Source organism: Rhinolophus sinicus, linkage group LG02, assembly GCF_036562045.2.
Source record: "Rhinolophus sinicus isolate RSC01 linkage group LG02, ASM3656204v1, whole genome shotgun sequence".
Taxonomy (NCBI): Eukaryota; Metazoa; Chordata; class Mammalia; order Chiroptera; family Rhinolophidae; genus Rhinolophus; species Rhinolophus sinicus.
The window spans coordinates 78406865-78427296 of record NC_133752.1 but is presented as its reverse complement, the minus strand read 5'-3'; the positions used below and the strand labels follow the sequence as shown (position 1 = coordinate 78427296).

General features: G+C 34.9%; 1 protein-coding gene across 2 annotated transcripts in view; it reads right to left on the bottom strand.

The window, feature by feature from the left end:
• The window catches only part of GABRB1 (gamma-aminobutyric acid type A receptor subunit beta1), a 351676-nt gene that overhangs the window by 84746 nt on the left and 246498 nt on the right, over positions 1-20432 (bottom strand). For both annotated transcript variants that reach the window (XR_002138112.2, XM_019741042.2), the window contains exon 5: positions 4685-4767. Coding sequence is in view for 1 of the 2 variants with exons in the window: in XM_019741042.2 (XP_019596601.1) it covers positions 4685-4767 (83 nt within the window). In the remaining variant the exon portion in view is untranslated. The remainder of the gene's footprint in view (positions 1-4684; positions 4768-20432) is intronic.

The following is a 20432-nucleotide window of genomic DNA, read 5'->3' as shown; positions in this document are numbered from 1 at the left end:
TGATGGTCAAAAGCATCCTGGATTGTGAAGATAATGAGATGGAAGAAAGATTGATCTGCAAGAATCAGAATCCGTGGTGTTGGAGTTTTGTGTAGTAGTAAGCAAGGGAAAGATGGCTACAGCTGAGAATTAAGATATTGAGGAATGGAGGTCACACAGGAGACTGAAAGTCAAATTAAGAAGTGTGGAGAGTTTTTTGGTGCAATGGGAAGTCTTTGAATATTTTTCAGTGTAGAAGTAATATGATCCCATATATATCTTGCAAAGATCACCCTGGCTCCTGGGTAGAGAATGGGTTGAAGGCAGTCAAGAATGAAAGCACGAAGACCAATAAAAAGACTGCTACAATAATTCACTAAGAAGTAATGGTGATTTGGTGGCAGTTAAGATTGGAGAGAAGTGAATGGTACTTGACAATAGATTGGATGGGAGAAATGTGAAGGACATGTTAACAATTAACCTTACAAATCTAGTTGGATAGTGAGATTAAGGAGACTGGAAAGGAGCTCATTTGGGAGGAAAAAATCGATAGTTAAGTTTTGAGCAAATTAGGTTTAAGATGCCTTTGAAACATAAAAACAGATATGCCAAGAAGAGTGCTATATACATCAATCTGGGGCTTAGAAGAGAGCTGAGCTGGAGATATAAATTTGTGGATCATTGGACTAAAGATGGTTTGTAAAGAGAGGTCCTTTGTGACCTTTCTGAGAACAGTGCCAGTGGAGGTGGGACATGGGTATGGAAGTTCCAGATTACAGTGAGTTGAGAGGAAGTTGAGGCACTAGACAACAGATGTAGACCATGCTTTCACGTAGCCTGAACTGAAAGAAAGTAGAGAGATTAGGAAACACTTAAGGGGAGATATGGGAGTAGAGCAGAGGTGTTATACAATGAAAAGAGTTTTCAGCTTGTTTTTAGGCTGTGAATAAAGAGGTAGCAGAGACGGTGAGAATGAAGGTGTAAGAGATTAGGGTGCAGGTGTGTGTGAACTTGAGAAAATCAATTCTCAGAGGAGGAAGAAAGATGGAATCCTGAACAGGTGATAAAAGAAGTAGGGGCATTTCTGCCTCTGACATACAGGGGCTAACATAAGGGTGAAGACAGGAGGAAGTTTAGAAGAAAATGGATAAGCCCACTGAGAGATTTCAGGCCTGAAATGGCTTCTACCTGTTCTGGATACAGTGAAAAGTGACACTATTTTTTGATACTGAGAGGGTGAGATTAGGGTTGAGATTTTCCTCAATTGTTGCTACAGAGAATGGGAAAAGGCACCTGAATCCTCCATGATTGTCATCCCAAGCCCTTTCTATCTCTCCATGAGGCTTGTGGCTATCAAACCTTCACATGATAGCTGTATTGATATCAGATTCCAAACCATCTTAATACTGAATTTCTTCATAGATTTTGCTACATGCCATTAACTCTTTTTATAGCATCCCAGGGCTATGAAACTATTAATCTGCCCCAAGTTGAACTAAATTTTCAATTTAACAAAGCTTTATGACCTTGCCAATTTTATTTTATTAAATGACATTAAAAAAAGCAAAACATCTTTAATTTGTCTCGAAGGACGTAACCAAGCAAAATATTTCCCCATTCTTGGGATTGTGATGGAAGAGCGTACAAACTGTAGTACATTTTGTAAGGTAGGTAAAGTTTCCAGTCTGTTGGTCACAAAAGTGTGATTGGTTCAAATTTACATTGGCAAAATGCCTACTTTATCATTCTTATTTCCCAGTTCATACTAGAGTCTCTCATTTGTAATCACTTTAAAGCTTAGTTATAGTTGTCATAAATTGTCAGTTCAGGGAGAGCTGTTCCATCAAATAACGCAACACATGTTTCTTTGTGAAGAGTTAAAAATAGATAAATAAGAGATTCAGTATTTATTAATACTTTGCTTACAGCATACCAATTATGTACTTAGGCAGGAACAAGCAAAACTCATTTATACTCCATATTATTGCTATACGTTACTTTATCACTAGGAATTATTACTCTTAATATTTAAGATCTCTTTACATTGGTTTATCTGTTGCTAAGACGGGATACATTTTAAGTAAAACATTAAAGCTAAGAAATATTGTCATTTGAGGATTTTACGTTTTTTTATTTTTATTTTTTTCAGGTTAGCATAAATGGAATCAAGAAATACTTGGTTTCCTGCTTCCACAGACTACCCTCTTTCTGCAGTTGCAATCATTTGACCTTTGATCTAAAAGCAAAATTCTGCTTCAGCTTCTGTGATCTATTTTAACCTTCATTAGGGATAATTTTAGGAAATACCGACCAATCTTCGGCTGATTCAGCATCCTCCTCCTAGCTGAGAGTGGCTCCCGTTGGTGCTATATTTCTAATCACTGTTCTGCTCCCTGCTCACCTGTTGATTGCAGGATTCTATGCTAGTTAGATTGTCTGGGTTTGAATCCCCACCTCACCACTATCCTTGTCCTGTGGCCCCAGTAAGTTATTTGACTTCTCTGAATTTCAGGTACTTCATCTCTCAAATGTTTTTAGATATACTTATGTTAAGGAGGTGTTACAGGAATGCTTAGCTTTGGTCTGGCAGACAGAAGGCAGTTCTGTTATTTTTTCCCCTTTCTCCCAAGTTTCTGCTTTTATAGAATCCTCATTACACAGACTGTTACAGACCTGAGATTGTGCTTTCCTTTAGGTAAATAGCCTCAGGGATTCGAGTTCTGTGACCTGCTGTTGGATCACTTTAATGATCATTACCATCTGCCTGCATTCCTACATATTAGCTGACTTCAGGGTCCCAGTTACTATGCCTCATCCATCTGTCTAGACAGCTGATTATATCTTACTGAATTACCTCAATGAGTATCGTCTGCCTGGGTCACCACCTATGGCCTGACACCATATTTTATAACTTTGGACTATCTCGCTGTTTGGACTTCTCCCTTCCCTGCCCCACAAAAGTTATGTTTTATTTCTGACTCATTTACAGTTTTGGTCATTATATGATATGGTAAGTGGACCTAAAAGTTATCTATTTTCTAAATATGAATAAAGTAAGTTGCCTACTTAAAGAAAATATATATGCCTATATAACAGAAAAACTCAATATGTATTGTAAAGTAAAATATGCATTTTGGGAGAAAATAAGTGCTGATAACTTTAGCACTTGGCAATGTACAACACAAAATCAACTTAAATACTTTCAAAATCCATTACTTCTTTAAGTGAATGAAGTAAACCATAAAATCTAATTTCAAGAGGATGTCATATCTTAACGCTATCCAGCAGAAGCAAAGGTTAAAAATCACAATCAATGGAAGAGATATCAAGGGGAAAAGGGAACCCATATGAAGCAACCCATGGCTTATTCTTTTCTTTCCATGTCAGTTCCAAAAGCTAATGGTTTACTTGCTTAGCTAAACTTCTACCTTATTTAAAACATATCTCTAGCCGCTAATAAATAATTGAGTCCATATTTCATTTCCACCTCTTGATTTTGTTTGTCATTGACATATAAACCAATAATCACCATCAATACTTTCACATAGCAACATCTGTCAGCAACTTATTTATATAATGCGTTTTAAAATTAAAATGTTAAAGAACAGCTCATGAATTTTCTTGTTTATTCCAGGTTCTAGTGGTAGTAAATTAACATCTATGTTGAATCTATATCTACATCTACATCAGCATCTTTATCTATTTCTATCTCTATATTCACTAAAACTAAATTTTTTTCTTTTAGTATATGTGCTGCCAAAGTGAACACAAAACTAAAAAATTAATGTAATTACTTAATCATCAGACAATCAGGAATACATTTATTCTTTAATAATACTATGAGGTCACCTGGAATTTTCCTTTACTGTTCTGATGTTTATATCTGGAAAGTATTTTGATCTATATAAATATCTGTCTATTTCTCCCAATCCATTAAGTGGTATGGTAATGCCCCAAATAAGCGACTGTACCTTTCTTTGCCTCTTAAAAACCAGGAAATGGCCTAGGCCTGCTATTCACAGCAAATGGGCTCAAATGCCAGATTGCTGATGGCTGAGAAACAATGAAACAAAGATAGTCAATCAGATTAAATCTTAGTGACTAAAATATTCAAATTGCTAAGAAAGTAATCAATGGAAAACAAACAGCCCAAGAGTCAGCCCAAGAATGACAAATCAAAATCAGTCACTAAACCTGAAATGCAGCAAGTCTTTGGCCCAAAGCACAAGCTTCATGATACCATTTATCATTGCATTCTTCCCATGCAGAAAGACAAATGCACACAAGACTTTTCCATAGTGTTTCTCTAAATGACAACAATTTACAACCCTTCAGGGGGACAGACTACAGAACCATAAACAACCTCACAAAGTCTTTACATATTAAAATATTTTCCTCTGTGATTAATGCAGCTTGGGTATAGGAAGGTCATGGGAGAAACTCCACTCAGAAGGAGAAAGCATGAGTTCATAAATTGTCTAGCTAAACTAAGTAGACTTTCTCTAATGGTTCAAAAAGATAACTGCATCGAAATGACCCTTGAGCCACTGATGTAAGGGAAAATGTCACTAGACTGTCAACCCCTTGAAAAGTTGGCAGTGTGGTATTGTTGAAAATATCCTAGCATCAATTACTCAGTGCAAATTTGAATTTAATCGGGTCAGGCAAACATCCCTCTTTCTCATTTCCCATCCAGGTAACTCACAACTTTCAATCTCCAGAGTGCAGTTTTGTTCATCCAGAGGATATCTTCGTAGATCCATCATACACGCAGCTGTGGTTGTAATTCTGTCAGGAGGAGAGAGAGAAAAGATAGCATCATAAGGATGATGACTTTCATTTCCAGGCTTCCCAGCCCTCAATCATGTTTACCAGTTGGCATAAAAATGGTCTGATTCACAGTGTTGAAGGCAGGCACATTAAATTTGAGTCTTTCTTTGCTGCTCACTAGTGGTATGAGCTTGCGCTAGTTAATTTATCTCCATGAGCATCAGTCCCCTTACCACTCAAAACACCTACTGAATAGGATGGCAGTGAGAATTAAGAGATGTGCGCTCCACAAATGATGGTCATTATGATAGCTATCATTAGCTCATGGTCCTTCCTGTATTTACCAGCATCCTACCATTGTCTCTGCCAGTATCTGCAGCAAGTCCTGCCTTATAAGTAGGAGCACATCTACATTACGCATTAAAGTCTATCTTCCTCTCCGGCTACAACCTAATAAAACAACAACAACAACAAAATCCGTCCTCTATAACTTTTGGTGCCTCACATTCCCTACTACTAGAGAGGTTTGTCAGATTCATCTCTGAGACCCTGGTCTACCTATACTCAGCAGGTAGCCTATAACACTCTCCTAGGATTGTTGTTCATACCATATTTACCAACTCCAGTTGAGCTTATGTGTTTATGCAAACCCCAGGACCCTGAGTCTAGATATCTTACCTTGGTTTCCATAACCACTCCTTTTTTTTCTTGCTTGGGCTAGTTTTCTGGACTATAGAGTCTGGGCGTAACTTAAATCCTTATGGCTATCCACACTATCCACTTTTCTTTAAAAAAAAATTACATGGTTCTCTCTCACAAAGTAATGTACAATCATAATTGTAAGAATTCAAAGGATTCAAATTTAATAATGTTTGCTTTCTACCTTAAGCCCCAGGAGTTACACCACTGGAAAATTTCCATAAACACTCTGCATGCACATAGAAGCACAACTCTGTCTTCTTAGGGGGAAAGTTCTTCGACAATAGTTTACCTCACCCCCTGTTCTGAACCTGTTTGTTTTCATTAACAATGCATGTTGGATTTGGTTTTATATCAGTAAGTAATAAGCTGTCTTAAAAAAATGTTACTACAATGTGTTCAGTTGTATGGAAATACCATCATTTATTTCCCCAATCACCTTTTGGTGGGCATTTACATTATTTCTTGTCTTTTACTTTTACAAGTGAAGATGCTCTGAATATGCTGGTCCAGTCTACTTTGTCTGACTGCATCTGTTGGCTATTTCTAGATAAAAAGGTAGACGCATTTTCAATTTTGCCACATTGCCCTTCTAGGGGTTGTGCCAATTTATGCTCCCATCAATAATGTATCTAAATTTGACAAAGTACTTTCAGATGTTTTTCGAGGCTGTCAAGGTAAGTTATTGTTTTGGTCATTTATGTTAACTGAATAGACACCTTCTTCTTAAAAACGGTATTAGGAAAAAGCCTTGCCCTTTCCAGTTTCTCTTTGGCTTTCCTTAGGGAAGTTCAGTGGGTAGACATTGGGACAGTCCCTTTGAAGGCATTCTTAGACAGGATGCTGGTCAAATAATCAGGTCTATTTGAGCATTAGGCAAGAGCAAAAGAAATTTGAAGTTCATTTTTAAAAAATTTCTTCTAAATGTTTTACAAAAAATTTGAAGGCTAATTATATTCCAGAATTTAGCACATACAGCACATAAAAGGATTTTACTAGATTCCCTCTTGCTTCCTGCTTCCATAATCATAGGAATTGATTAATTTTTTCACTTAACAATATATCATGGATATCTTTTGTTATCTGAAAACACAATTTCACAGCATTATTTTTATGGCCTGCATAGTGTTTCAAACACCCTTAATGAGAAAACACAATATCTATTTAAAAATGCTTTAAAAATTATCTATCTACTGTACTATTGATTTAATAGCTGCTTATTAATTTAAAAAATTGTGAAGATGTGAACATTTTCTAGAAATTACTAAAATGTGGCCAATGACTTAGCCTATGACTTAGCCAGTGCTTCTCAACCATGGATAACTTTCCCCACAGGGGAGACTTGGCAATATCTGGAGACATTTTTGATTGTTGGGCTGGTGGTGCAGGCTTGATACCTGCACCTAGTGTCAGAGACCAGGGATACTTGTTAATATCCTACAGTGCTCAGGACAGCTTCTAACAATCAAGAATTATCTGTTCCAAAATATCAGTAGTGCCAAGGTTGAAAAATGCTGCTACAATGGTGGTTTTCAAACATTAATAAAATGAAATATTAAAACCTTAACATATAAAACACAAATGAAATAAGTAAAAGCTGCATTTTGTTTATATAAAATTACCCTATAAGTTCAAATGTTGACATCTATTTTAATGAGCACACAAATTTGAAAGCAGGGATTATGATAATTATAATTTAAATCTCCTTCAGCACCAGTTATTTTTATGTTGTATTTTATTTGTATGGTATTGAGAAAGTCCTAAAATAGTGGAACACTTGCTTCTAAAAATCTTACATGACCAGCCATGGGCGACCCTGAGTTAATGGGAAAAAAACAAAACAAATGTGTGCCAAGTAATCACATCTATAATCAATGACACCTTTACAAGCTGTTCAGATGCATAGGTGGTTGGTCTGTAGTAGGTGCTTAGTGACGGATTAAAAGGAAGATTTACTTGCTTCAAAGTAAAAGTGCTCCGTGCTCTGTATAAATTAATCTGGCTGTATAAATTAATGTTGTGGTGGTGCTAAACGCATTATTATGTAATATAGGAAACAATACAATGTACTTGTTTCTTAGTATAGTTTAAAATGATTATAATATTTAAACATAAAGTTGGAATCAAATACCACTTGTGGGACTATTAAAGAGTTCTAGAGATACTTGAGAATATCATTTGAGTTCCACCGGTCAGCATATCTCACTTAATTGACCTCATTTTCAGACATGTGTCATCTGGTTAGTTAACCACATCATATTAAAATCAGGACATGCATTGAAATTTTACACTGAATCACTGATGTTGTGAGGCTCTGGAGTTTTTACAAAGCAATTTGCAAAGCTAACAAAGCATGGTCTGTAAAATAAATAACTAATGTCTCACGGATATGGGCACTACAATTGTGAGTAATAAAAAAGAAACCAACTTTTGGAAAGCATAACTGAATTTACTATCGCTATTCATTATGATCAATCCATTCATCAATCCATAGACGTAAGGAAACTAATTGACATTACTTCAGGAAACCATACATCACACCAGAGGCTTGCCCATTACCTGATATTTTTTTTTTAACCATGATCTCCTGGACCAGTTACCTTTTCCTGTTCCAAATCTCATTATGATACTACCAAGAAGAGCTGAGTAATCATAATTCAGAAAGGGAGGGAATCAAGGCAATCCAGGAAGTGAATCTGTAGGAAGTACCTGGCTTTCTCTGGAAAGAACTGACATTAGTGAAACCATTTCTTTCTCGGGATCTATCCGCTGAAAATTTCAAGTTTCTAAGATGATTTCATTGGCCCAACTTGGATTAGGTGCCAACGCTCCTGAAATATTTTAGTAAGAGCTGGAAGGAAAGCCAGACACATACATATATGGTCACCAGGCACCCCCAAGGGTCCTGAGAAGGGAAGGATTCACACAGGGAGGAACTCCTAGATGAGCAGGTACTTATACATTCATGGTGTGGCCTGTAGAAACTTATGCAACAGAGTGTTGGTCTCTGCTAATTTAAGGATTTGGCATTTCTAGATTTTGTAATGCTTATGGCTAAGTAAGATGGGGGCCTTCAGCTCTTTATGAAAAAAGAAAAAATGCTCAGAAAGAATTCCCAGGATCATCAACAATAAGAAAGATATCCCTGGACAAAGGTTTTTTCAGCTCTTCGGTCTTCTGGGTGAGAAGCAATAGTGAACATCTCTAAGAATGACTGCTCCCTCCCTGTTTTTCTATTTTTTCACCTTGCTGAATTTAACTGCCCAGCAGTGGTTAGTCAGCCCTGCAAATAATTAACACATCCACATGGAAGTATACTCACATGCGGCCAAGGCACCCCTATATTCTAAATCTTCCATGGAATCAAAGGTGCCAAATATCATAAAACTGAAAGGGTTAAGAGCTTCAAGATTGAAGTGTTTTTTGAATTTTGTTTCTAACTTTCCACATTCAAGTCATTCATTTTGAGTATGTGAAAATATTATTGAAGGTAGAATACAGCAGTACCAGCTAAAGGCAAAAGCATTAACTGACTGTTTGTCTAAACATAGACTTCCCACAGGTACAGATTCATGACAGCATAACCCTCATCTGTCTTCTTTCAAAGACATTTAGAATGGTTTACATTATAATCCTCTTTATTGAGATTTTGAAGGTTAGGTCAGAGCAATATAATAGGCTGTTAGTTAGAAACTATGGTCCCATGATACTTGGGAATGAATGGAAATCATATTGCTGTATTATTCATTTATTAAGGTGTATGCTGCATGGTCATTGAAGTTAAGAGTCAGTGTAATTGCAAATCATGTATATTTGATGTCTAAGGGCAGCATGACACTTATTGCTGACAAAATGCAATCCAGGATGTCCTGTTCCATAAGTAGCTTAAAACCTAGACACACACACACACACACACACACACACACACACACACACACACACGTACACATATGTACATGTAGAGAGCACTTATGCAAATAAGAATGTGAATTTAAATAAATGAACAAATTACATACACACGTGCAAGTTTGGGATTTTCTTATAATCTTCAACTTTATAGGGATGAGCTCCCAAGTTTTAAAGCTGATCTCTGTAGAACATAACTGTACAACTTAATAGAATCTGTATTAAAAGAATATGAGAAAGGAAAGGGGAAAACAAGTATGAATATGCTGAATTTTAAACATACTCTTAAGATTGGTGAGTAGCAATTATATAATAAGATCAGTAAAGATTGAAGAATGGCTTCTTTTGCCTCTAGGCTGCACCCTTAATCCACGTAAAGCATATCACCCAAAGAAACTGGTGAGAAAAGATGGATGGGTTATAGCCAATGAGTACATGGATTTTGCTTCCTATCTAACACTTACTGAGTGGTGAAAAGAATATCTATTATCATCAGAGTTGACACCAATTTTATTTTAGTCAGGCTACTATGTTTAGGAAAATACTTTGGTATTTGAAGGTGAAATCCTGAAGGCCTGAGACATGAATGATAAGGAAACAGAAAGAGATAAATTACTGTGTGAGATTTAAGAGGAATTTAGGTATGGGAAGCAAAATAATGAAGTAGCAAAAAAAAAAAAAAAAAATTAAGAACAGTCATATTGAATATTCAATTTTAAAATTTTTGCATTGCTATGATAACTTTTTCTCTATTTACCTAAACTAAGCCTCACCCTCTCTCACACACAGAGTAAATCCTTGTGTAAATGTTTTATTTTTATTCTTGGAAAAGGACTGAATTCCATATTTTGGCAGTATTCATGGAACAGTATTCTATAAATTGAACCAATTCTCAAAAACTCTGTTGTGAAACCAATTCAAAACTTCAAAGCCAAAGATGGCTAAATCATGTAAACCCTTTGGGAAGCCTCAGTAATCCTTGTGAAGGCTTTGGAGTCTCACAAATAATGGATTGTGGGTTTAAGCTACTCACAAGGGGTAGAATAACCTGAGCTAATAATATAGAATCTTATATGACAGGCACTGTGCTAAGCATCTTACATACTGTATTAGTTTACTGTTGCTATTGTAACAAGTTACCACAAATTCAGTCGCTTAAAACAACACAAATTCTTTTTGTTATAGTTCTGGAGGCCAGAAGTCCTAAAATCAAGTTTTCAACAGGGTTATGTTTCTTCTGCAGTCTTTAAGGGGAATCTATTTCCTTGTCTTTTCCAGTTTCTAGACTCTGCTTGCATTCCTTGGCTCATGGTACCTTTCTCTGTCTTCAAAGAGCATCATTCCAATGTCTGCTTCTGTCCTCACATCTCACCCTCTGACTCTCCTGCCGTCCTTATACATGAATACATATGATTACATCGGGCCCATCCAGATAATATCTCAAATTCTTAAGTAAATCACATCTGCAAAGGCCCTTTTCACGTGCAAAGTAACATATTCATGGGCCCTGAGAAATTAGGGCATGGATATCTTTGGAGGGTCTTTATTTAGACTGTCGCACATGCATTATTTAATTTATTACTTAAAATAAGTTTTTTATGTTGAAGCTATTTTTATGTCAAATCAAAGAAAAAGAAACTGACACTTGATGGGATTAAGAAATGTTTCCAAGTTTACATAATCAGTAAATGGCAGCATTAGAATTCAAATTCAAATTATGCTAGACTCAAGAGCTAAGGATTATTTTTCTCTCCAGTTATTATTTTTCAGGCCAGTCTATGCAGAGAACAATTAGTTTAGTAAAATTTCTCCCACAAGCAGTAAAATAAAAATAAAAAATAACAATTGACCTTACCATGTATTTTTAGTGTCCATTTAGGTATCAGTAATTCAGGTCATTCTTTGCCCAATCAATAATGAGTATAAAAACGATAGAAGACTTATACCAGGAATCAGGCAATATTGTGAACATTGAGGCTACAGTAGTTAAAAATATCTAACTGCACCTTCATGCTGTCAAATTTTTTTTGTTTTCATTTATTTTAATATAGTCAGGTCTCAGAAAATATAAGATAGTGCCACTATCTATTGGTTTTATAAAATAGCCAGGTAGGATGTGCTTGTCTCTCATTTGGGACTATTATCTTTGTCATTTTTCTAGAAACCCAAATATCTCACATCAGGGATTATTTACATTATCAAGAAAGCATGAAAACACTTAGGAGAGAGAGAGTTCAATCCTACACTTACTCGGTTAGTGGCAATTGGACCAGAAATACATTAACTTTGATTTGGGATATTCCATGAACAGAGGTATTATGTAGGTGGGATGCAGCGTGGAACAAGGATAGAGAAGAGGGTTGTCGTACGCACATGCAAGTTCAATACTTGCTACATAGTAGTCACTCAATTAACTGTAGTTACCACTTTTAAATTAAATGTTTCTAAAATAAATACATACAGGTAAGATTACTAATACAAATACATTGTAAGATTAACACATGGGCATAGTAAAACACCTGGAAAATACAGAAAATTAAACAGAGAATAAAAACATCTGTAATTTCATTAGTACAATATTATTATTAACTTCCTTTCTTCTAAGTATATTATTTATTGAAGTTGAATTCACATTGTATTTAACAATTTCATTGCTGCTTCTTGCCTACCCTTATAGGTAAGATTTGTCTTAAGTCATTGGTATTCTCCACGAACAAAATTTTAATATATTCTCAAGATTCTGTTATATAGATACCCCATGATTTCTTAACCATCCTTCTATGGGATGACATCATTAGGTATACTTTGGTGATGCTTTAAAAAAACCACGCTACATTCATTACTCTTATATTTTTATTTTTTTGATTTCAGGTTTCTGCTTTCTTTTCCCCCCTCTGTTTTTTATTCTTAGTGCTGAATGTTAATGACACTCTTCTCAGTGCAATCTCAAGCAGTCATTTTCAGGTAATTATCTACACACCAAATGTTGTATAAGTGCGCTCATTTTTGCTCATTTTTGTTGGGCGGGGGTGATTCATGAACCACTTTGTGAATATGAAAAGCAGTTCATAAATCAGAGAGGCTATGAGTGGGAGAGCAAGAAAAAACCACAGGAAAAAAACAGGTAATAATAATAAGGCAATAGTAATTAATCAACCTTTGTCAAGGATTCAGTGCCAATCTCAGTCATGTTTTACCATAGATGTCTGGCTGAGTTCAAGAGGGATACTTTCCCCAAATTATATCTTTGTATTCATATATCTGTGGAGAATAAGAGCACGTATTAAATTTCTACCATGTTTGATGTTTCCTAGTAACAGTCAGCTGAGATATGTGTTAGGGGGCAAAATTAATAAGGCTACCCCCTCCTCCTTTATTCTCATCATCTTGGTCATCAGGAATTTCTGTAGTGGACAAACTGTGAGGAATTAAACTAATAACAAGCCCTTAAACAATAAGAAGTGACTTAGAAATTGAAACATCCGTCGAAGAAAACATTTACCTTGAATTGAATGCCATGACTTGGTAATCAATAAGCACAGATAGGAAAACAAGGACTCAGACAGACTTAGGAGGTAAAGTACAGAGACGGGTCTTCTTTCACAGTTATTAATTGTTTTGTTTTATCTGCAAAAATACTCTGTTGCTTTGCCTCATGATGATTTCTCCCAGAACAAAGAGCTGACACATTTACTGAAAGGTAATCAGAGTAATCTTGAAATGGTATTCCTGAAAGAGCGAAGGAAGATTCAAGAGTGATAGGACATGAAAATACTGCATTGTCCCTCTGTCCCACCCTCATCATACCATGTGGCCATATCTGTTTATATTCCTATCTTCTCACTTGGAAGGCAAGGCCTACTTCTGAACCATCACTGCACGCTCAGTGCCCAGCACAAAGCCTGGCACAGAAAAGTTTTTGCTTACTGGCTGCAAAGCAATCTGCATAGGAATGGTAATTAGAGAATGTAGTCATCAAATCCACTGCACAGACAAACATGGCTACTTGGGCCAAGTCACCAAGGCCTGGGCCAAGCCAGCTTGTTCCTCTCTCTGCCCCCACCTACCATCCAAAACAACAACAACAACAACAACACACACACACACACACAAACAAAACAAGAAAACAAAAAACTTCATTGTTTTAGGACACGGCTTTCTGTTGATAAACAAAACAGAATAAAAGAATATCCAAAACAAATACAAGTGAAGCAGGAGTATAAATTGTGTAAAATTTCCAGCTCCCTAGGGAATGAGAGCAGGACTTGGGAACATCATTCTTTTTCTTTTGAAATAATCAATACACTTAAAAATATTCTGAAATTAGTGGGAAAACATTACTTCTAACACAACAGCTATTAGCATTGTGGTATATTTACTTTCAATCTCTCCTTCCAATGTCTGTTGACCTTTCACATGTTTGTAACTATGTTCAGGAGTCTGTTTTCTTCCCTTTAAATCTTAATTTTCCTCCTTGGTGTCAGGATTGCAAATTTTTTGGTGAAAAATAATATACTTTATGTTGGACATTTAGGTGGTTTTTATCAGTTTAAAATAGACTAAAATAAACATTTTCATGAATATATGGCTTTTTCCAGAGTTTGGATTATTTCTTTAGGATAGAGACACAATAAGAAGAATTACCATATCCAAAGATATAAAATTTTTTTGGCTTCTTACAATATATATGACCAAAATACTTTCTTAAAGGATTGTCTGAAATTATAATGCAAAGGAGTACTAATTTCCCTACTCTACTGCTTAATTGGATGTTATACTGTCTTTTTAATAGATGAAAATTGGTACTTTCAATTTATTTTAATTTTGTGATTACTAGCACAGTAAAGTATTTTTAGTAAATCTGTACAAATTGTATTTGGAACCTTTCTTTCTCTAGAAAGTAAAATCATTAGGGATGTATAAATTTATGATTAAAAGACAAATAATAGAATTTTACCAAATATCAGGCAAGAGTGAAGAGAATTCTATTCTAGATTAACTTTGCTGCTGTCTTGTTCAGTTAATTAGGTGAATAAATATATGTTGAATTTAATATGTCTGTTGACATATATGTTCATGGTTTTACTGTTAACATTTTTTGAGGTATAAATTATAGAAATAAAAATGTAAAACAAAGCTTATATTGCTTTTTTTGAGTGCATAATGAACACCAACAACATTAAGCTAGTTGAAAGGTGATCATTTATTCTAAGAGGCAGACAGGAAGGGGATTTTATATGTTTCCAAGTTAATAATAAAGCCTTCCAGATATTGCAATAATAATAAAATAGGATTTCTGTCCCAGTGTTTTTGTAAAGCATAAATTTCTAAAATGGTGCCACAAAATATAATTGTTTCTTTTCTATTCATTTTTATAAGTACAATGTTAAATAGATAAAATCTGGAGGATTGAGTAAACTCTAGCCGTTCTACATCTAGATGCCTAGCGGCACTCAAGGAAACATAGTAGAGATGCTACCCTCCTGTAACAGCAAAAACGGGGAAAGATCCCAACTCTCCAGCAAAGCAAAATGGATACACAACTCTGGTGTGTATACATTGGACTACTTAACAGAAGTTGAAATAAATAAAATAGATCTATATGTATCAGCATGCCTCACATAGTGTTGTGTGAAAAAAAGAAAACCAAAAATTTTTTTTCTATGAAAACTACATTTATTTAATATTTAAAAAGACCGAATTACATTTCTTTGGCAATCACGTGTGTGTGTGTGTGTGTGTGTGTGTGTGTGTGTGTAGTGAAATGCAAAAATGTACATTGAAATGATGCACATGGCAATTTTGGAATCGTGGTTGTATTTGGGGAGGGGGGTAGGGAAGGAGAAGTTACAGGATGGGATGGAGATGGAGCTGTAGCCTCTGAAAGTTCTCCCTTCCTCACATCTTTCGTTCCATGTCCTCCCTCCTTCCCTCCCACCCTCCTTTCCTTCCTTCCTGCTTTTTCCTTTCCCTCCCTCCCTTCCTTTCCTTTGTTTATCTTTCCATCATTCTTTCTTTAAAGAAAGATAAAGCAAAAAGGGCAACATATTAACATATTTTTAACTTCCCCATTACTCTCCAATTTGATATCCTCAGATAAACAGATAAATCCCAAAATAACCCACCTACACACTTATTTTAATGTTGTGTTCAATTGGGTTACACCGTATTCCTGTCCCCCATCCTAGAATTACCAAAAAAAAAAAAAAAGTAAAGGAATACAGAGTTTCTCTCTCCCTCACATTGACTCTCTACCTAATTGGCATTTATTAGTGGACAGTGATTATAATCTTCTGAAATGAGTCTCTTCAGTCAAGAAATCTATCAACTTATATAGATCTTCATGTTTGAAACTGATGTATATTTCCTCACATTTCTCATCACAATTTGCAATTATACATTTATTTATTTATTTAATTACTTGTTTCTTGTGTGACTGCTTGAATAGATGGTAAGTGTCACGAGGGAAATGAGCTCACGGTGATTCATTTACCAGCATCCAGCCTAGTGTCTGGTAGAGAACTGATGTGTCAATTAATAGAATTAATATATGACTTAAGGAAACACTGACATCATTACTTCTCTAAAATGATAGAAAAAAGACGTGTGCTGTCTTTATTCAAAAACTATGCCAATGATGCTTGGAATACAAATTTAGGATAAAGATCCATTTCCTCTACCCTGACTTAATTTCTTATTAAAAGTAATCTTCGGGGGTGGGGTGGGGGGGTGGCTGGTTAGTTCAGTTGTTTAGCGCATGGTGCTAATAACACCAAGGTTGCTGGTTTGATCCCCACATGGGCCACTGTGAGCTGCGCCCTCCTTAAAAATAAATAAATAAATAAATAATAATCTTGGGTATACTTGCTAAATAAACAACCACAGAGTATTGTCAGTTGGATAATTTCTAGGACCATGAAGCTGCTTAAAGCATGCTTAAATTAAGCCGGCTATCATGGATCTCTCATCTGTTACACTTTTTAGATGCTCTGCAGCTTAAGAGAGAAGTGGCTATAACACTGATATTTGCATTAAATAGTCCAAATGTAAACATAGATTCAGGTACTCTTTCGTTCCTTGCTATTGATAGTATAGACAGATTAGGGCCTCAAGGTACAGAAAGTCAGTTTCCATTATAGGAGCAAAATAGAGATTGTCCTTGCCAAGAGGATGCATGGGAGGGGCCTTCAGTGGTTAAGCCACGCCACGCAGACTTCCCCTATCATGTGAAGTGAGTGGGCCAGTGGCTGGACTTTTCTATGTGAAAAGCAAGAATTTACATGGCATTAGAGAATTTTTGTTTTTAATCATTAAAACATCAAATTTACGTTAGCATCATTAGAATGCTACCTCATAAACAGTTAATAATTAATGATTCATGTTGTCTGACTGATTTTTAATTTAAAAAATAAATATAAATGAAGAAATGTTTAAATAATGTAGGAACTGAAACATAAATGAACATAAAAAAAGAAACTTAAAAATATCTTGTGGGGCAGCCAGATGGCTCAGTTGGTTAGAATGCGAGCTCTGAGCGGCAGGGTTGCCATTTCGATTCCCGCATGGGCCAGTGAGCTGCACTCTCCACAACTAGACCAAAGGACAACAACTTGGAGCTGATGGGCCCTGGAGAAACACATTGTTCCCCAATATTCCGCAATTAAAAAAAAAAAAATCTTGTAACAAGAAGTAACATGATGTTCTTCTCACATATGTAAACCCAAAAATGTATATAGTGCACCTTCAACCTTTAAAATATAATTTCAACTAGCATCATTATTCTCCATTGAATATTAATAGTACATACTTACTATGTTTACATCCACTTGCACGCAAATACATATTTATAGTAATATGTCAAGAGGGCTGTGATTAGTTTCTTAAAAGACAAATACAAGTAAATCACATAATTCACAGAACTTCTGTGAATACCTGCTTTTGCAGAGTAGGCCCTCATTTTTTTTTTTTTTTTAATTTATTTTAACTGTGTTTTTCCAGGACCCATCAGCTCCAAGTCAAGTAGTTGTTTCCAATCTAGTTGTGGAGGGTGCAGCTCACACTGGCCCAGGTGGGGATTGAACTGGCAACTCTGGTGTTACGAGCATCGTGCTCTAACCAACTGACCTAACCAGCCACCCCAGTCCTTCCTTTTTAAACAAAGAAAGTTTCAATCGTTAGAAATTCAGAGTTAATAAATGCACATTTCTTTCCAGCTTCCCTTTCCTACCACCACTCCTTAAACTGAAAAAAATGACAAAAGAAGAAATCCCTAAATATACTTTATCCAGAAATTATACATGAGCACATCTATGAATTGCTGAAGTTAAATATATTCTTCTTAATAAGGGAAATGATATATATGGCTTTGCCTATTTTACATTAAACATGAAGTGATCTCTCTGACCATTACCCTTGAGAATAATGAAATTCAAAGTGAACATTTTCAAGTTTATGGAAACCTGAACATGTAATTAATTACTCTGGTAATTAATTACTCTGAATAAAAGACTTTTTTAGTACCTTGACCATTTAAATGAATAAACAAACGATGCAGTCCTATTATTCAAAAAACTCACGAGTTAGAACTACATTTTGGTAAAAACCATTATACTACTAAGTAAATTCAAAATGCTGTACCCAATAATTCTTATTCTTAAATTCTAATTATTTATTAAGAGAATATTGTGCAATAAACATATAGAACCTAAATTTGAATATTCCATATACTTAATAATTTGGGTTTAAAAAACATGATGCCTCATAGCAAAAGATACCAGAATTTTGAATATTTAAAAATATTTGAATGCAGCTTGGTAGTTTAATATTTATGAATCTTATACTAATTAACCCTCAATAATCTTACAGCAAATATATTTGAAAACAGTCAGAACTTACAATATCACTTATGTAAATAGAAGGTATTACTTATACCAGTGTAAATAACATCTCCCTCTTAAAAATCAGTTCTTTAAATTTCATTCAAATTTTCTACAAATAAATTGTTTTATATAATAAAGTAATTCACATGCTACACTTAATACTGCAAATAGAAAAATGAAATGAAAGGAATAGTGCTAGGTACTTTGCATACATAATCTCACCAAATTTTCAGTATCTTTCCATGCTGGGAACTGCTGGTTCAGAAGAGAAATATATTATATCAGAGGAAGAAAACATATCATGACCATAGCTCTGTGTTTCTATATTTACTCTTGACCTGTGGCAAAAATGTAGATTTGAATTTATAAGCACTCAGTTTCCTTGTATTGACAACTCAGAAAGGACTTTGTTTTCCGTTTTGTAGGGAAACTTGTGAACTATTTTGAGATGAACCCAAACATTTACTAGATATCTTGTCTACTGTGTTTCCCCGAAAATAATACCTAACCAGAAAATAAGCCCTAGCATGATTTTTCTGGATGACATCCCCTGAACATAAGCTCTAATGCATCTTTTGGAGCAAAAATTAATATAAGGCCCAGTCTTATTTTCGGAGAAACACGGTAGTGGTAAGGGTTATCTCCCCTTTCATTTTCTAAGAGTTCTTTTTCAAGTCTGTAAATTATAGGATAATGATAGTAATGTAAATTACTCTTATTCATAGAATTGCGACAGTAATTGATTATTGCCTTGTGGATATTGGCTAGTTTGTGCCAGTTTGCATCTATTTGTAAATTCTTTTCAGTGTACTATGTCTTTTCAGTATATCCATCCATCCTTGGGTTTCCCTTTGAACTGGATGTAACATCTTAGTACTAATTCTCTCATTAATGAGTTAAGTGAAATCTTGATGCCTGTTTATTTTGTGTTTTTGCATGATTTAATCCTTTTGAAATGATTGCCCTTTTACAGTTTTAGAGTTAGTCTAAATAGATGATCAATGCATTTCCCTAACAGAGCCGGGTGAAACGGGTTGCCAGAGAAGTGTACCTTATACGTAACATGCTCAGGCATGTCTTTTCTTGGTTCCCAGAGTTAAAGTATGTATTTATTGATTCATTTTAAGGTGAAACTCAAGACTATAACTTTGCTGACTCTGTTCCTCTGCACCTCCATTGATTTTTTTCGTTTTTGTTTTTGTTTCTGGTTTGCTTACCACCCATAAGTTATATCCTGTTGGTAACAGCAATGATTGTGAATTTGGTTTCATGGTCAGTCCACGTAATGATTTCTGTAAGTAGATTAATGGATTATAGAGTTAGAATTCCATACTCTGTTGGATAAGAGACAACAGATAGTCTAGTTTGTTTGTCTTTTTTGTTTGTTTTATCTATTTGTCCATTTTGAGCTCAAGTCAATTAAGAATCTTGAGCCTGGTGGAATGGAAAGCAGCTATTTGATATCTGGGCCACGAGTTTTTGTGTTTCTATTTTCATTCTTGACCTGTGGCAAAGGTGTAGATCTGAATTTATAAGCACTCCAAGTGTCTTTGTATCTGAAATTCAGAAAGGACTTTACCTCTTATTATGAGAGTATTAATAAATTAGATTATAAAGTCTTTTAATATAACAGGCTCTGTCCTGATTTATTTATTATGTAAATAATAATATAAATCAAATATTTCTCAATTCCTTCAAAATAAAAAAAAGTACTTTTAATATTTTAAATGTTCTAGACTTAAACAAAATATTTTCTAATCAAAGCTAACACAGAAGCATTTTATGAATCCAAGTTCACCTAAATAAGATAAATCTTTGGGCCTAGTTTAATAATTTTGGTTTAATGTAAAATGGCTATATCTTTTCTGATTTGTTAGTATTAAGTATAATGCAAGCATACATTTTATTCTACTTTGGTTTGCTTTCCCTCAACTTGTATACATTTTCTGATCAAATATTCTAACATTAATATTGTGTAATATTTAAGATTTGAAAAATGTAAATTTGTGTTCAAATAAAGTGAACCCTTATTCTGACAAACACTATTTCAACAGCAATTCTGTTTTGTAATATGCCATCTTAAAAATAATTTTCACGATATCTAGTGTAAAGCCTTGGACTAATATTAAATTGAGTTATTTAATGGATAATCATTAACTAAATAATTTCAAAATAAATAGAATATTTTAACATTGATTA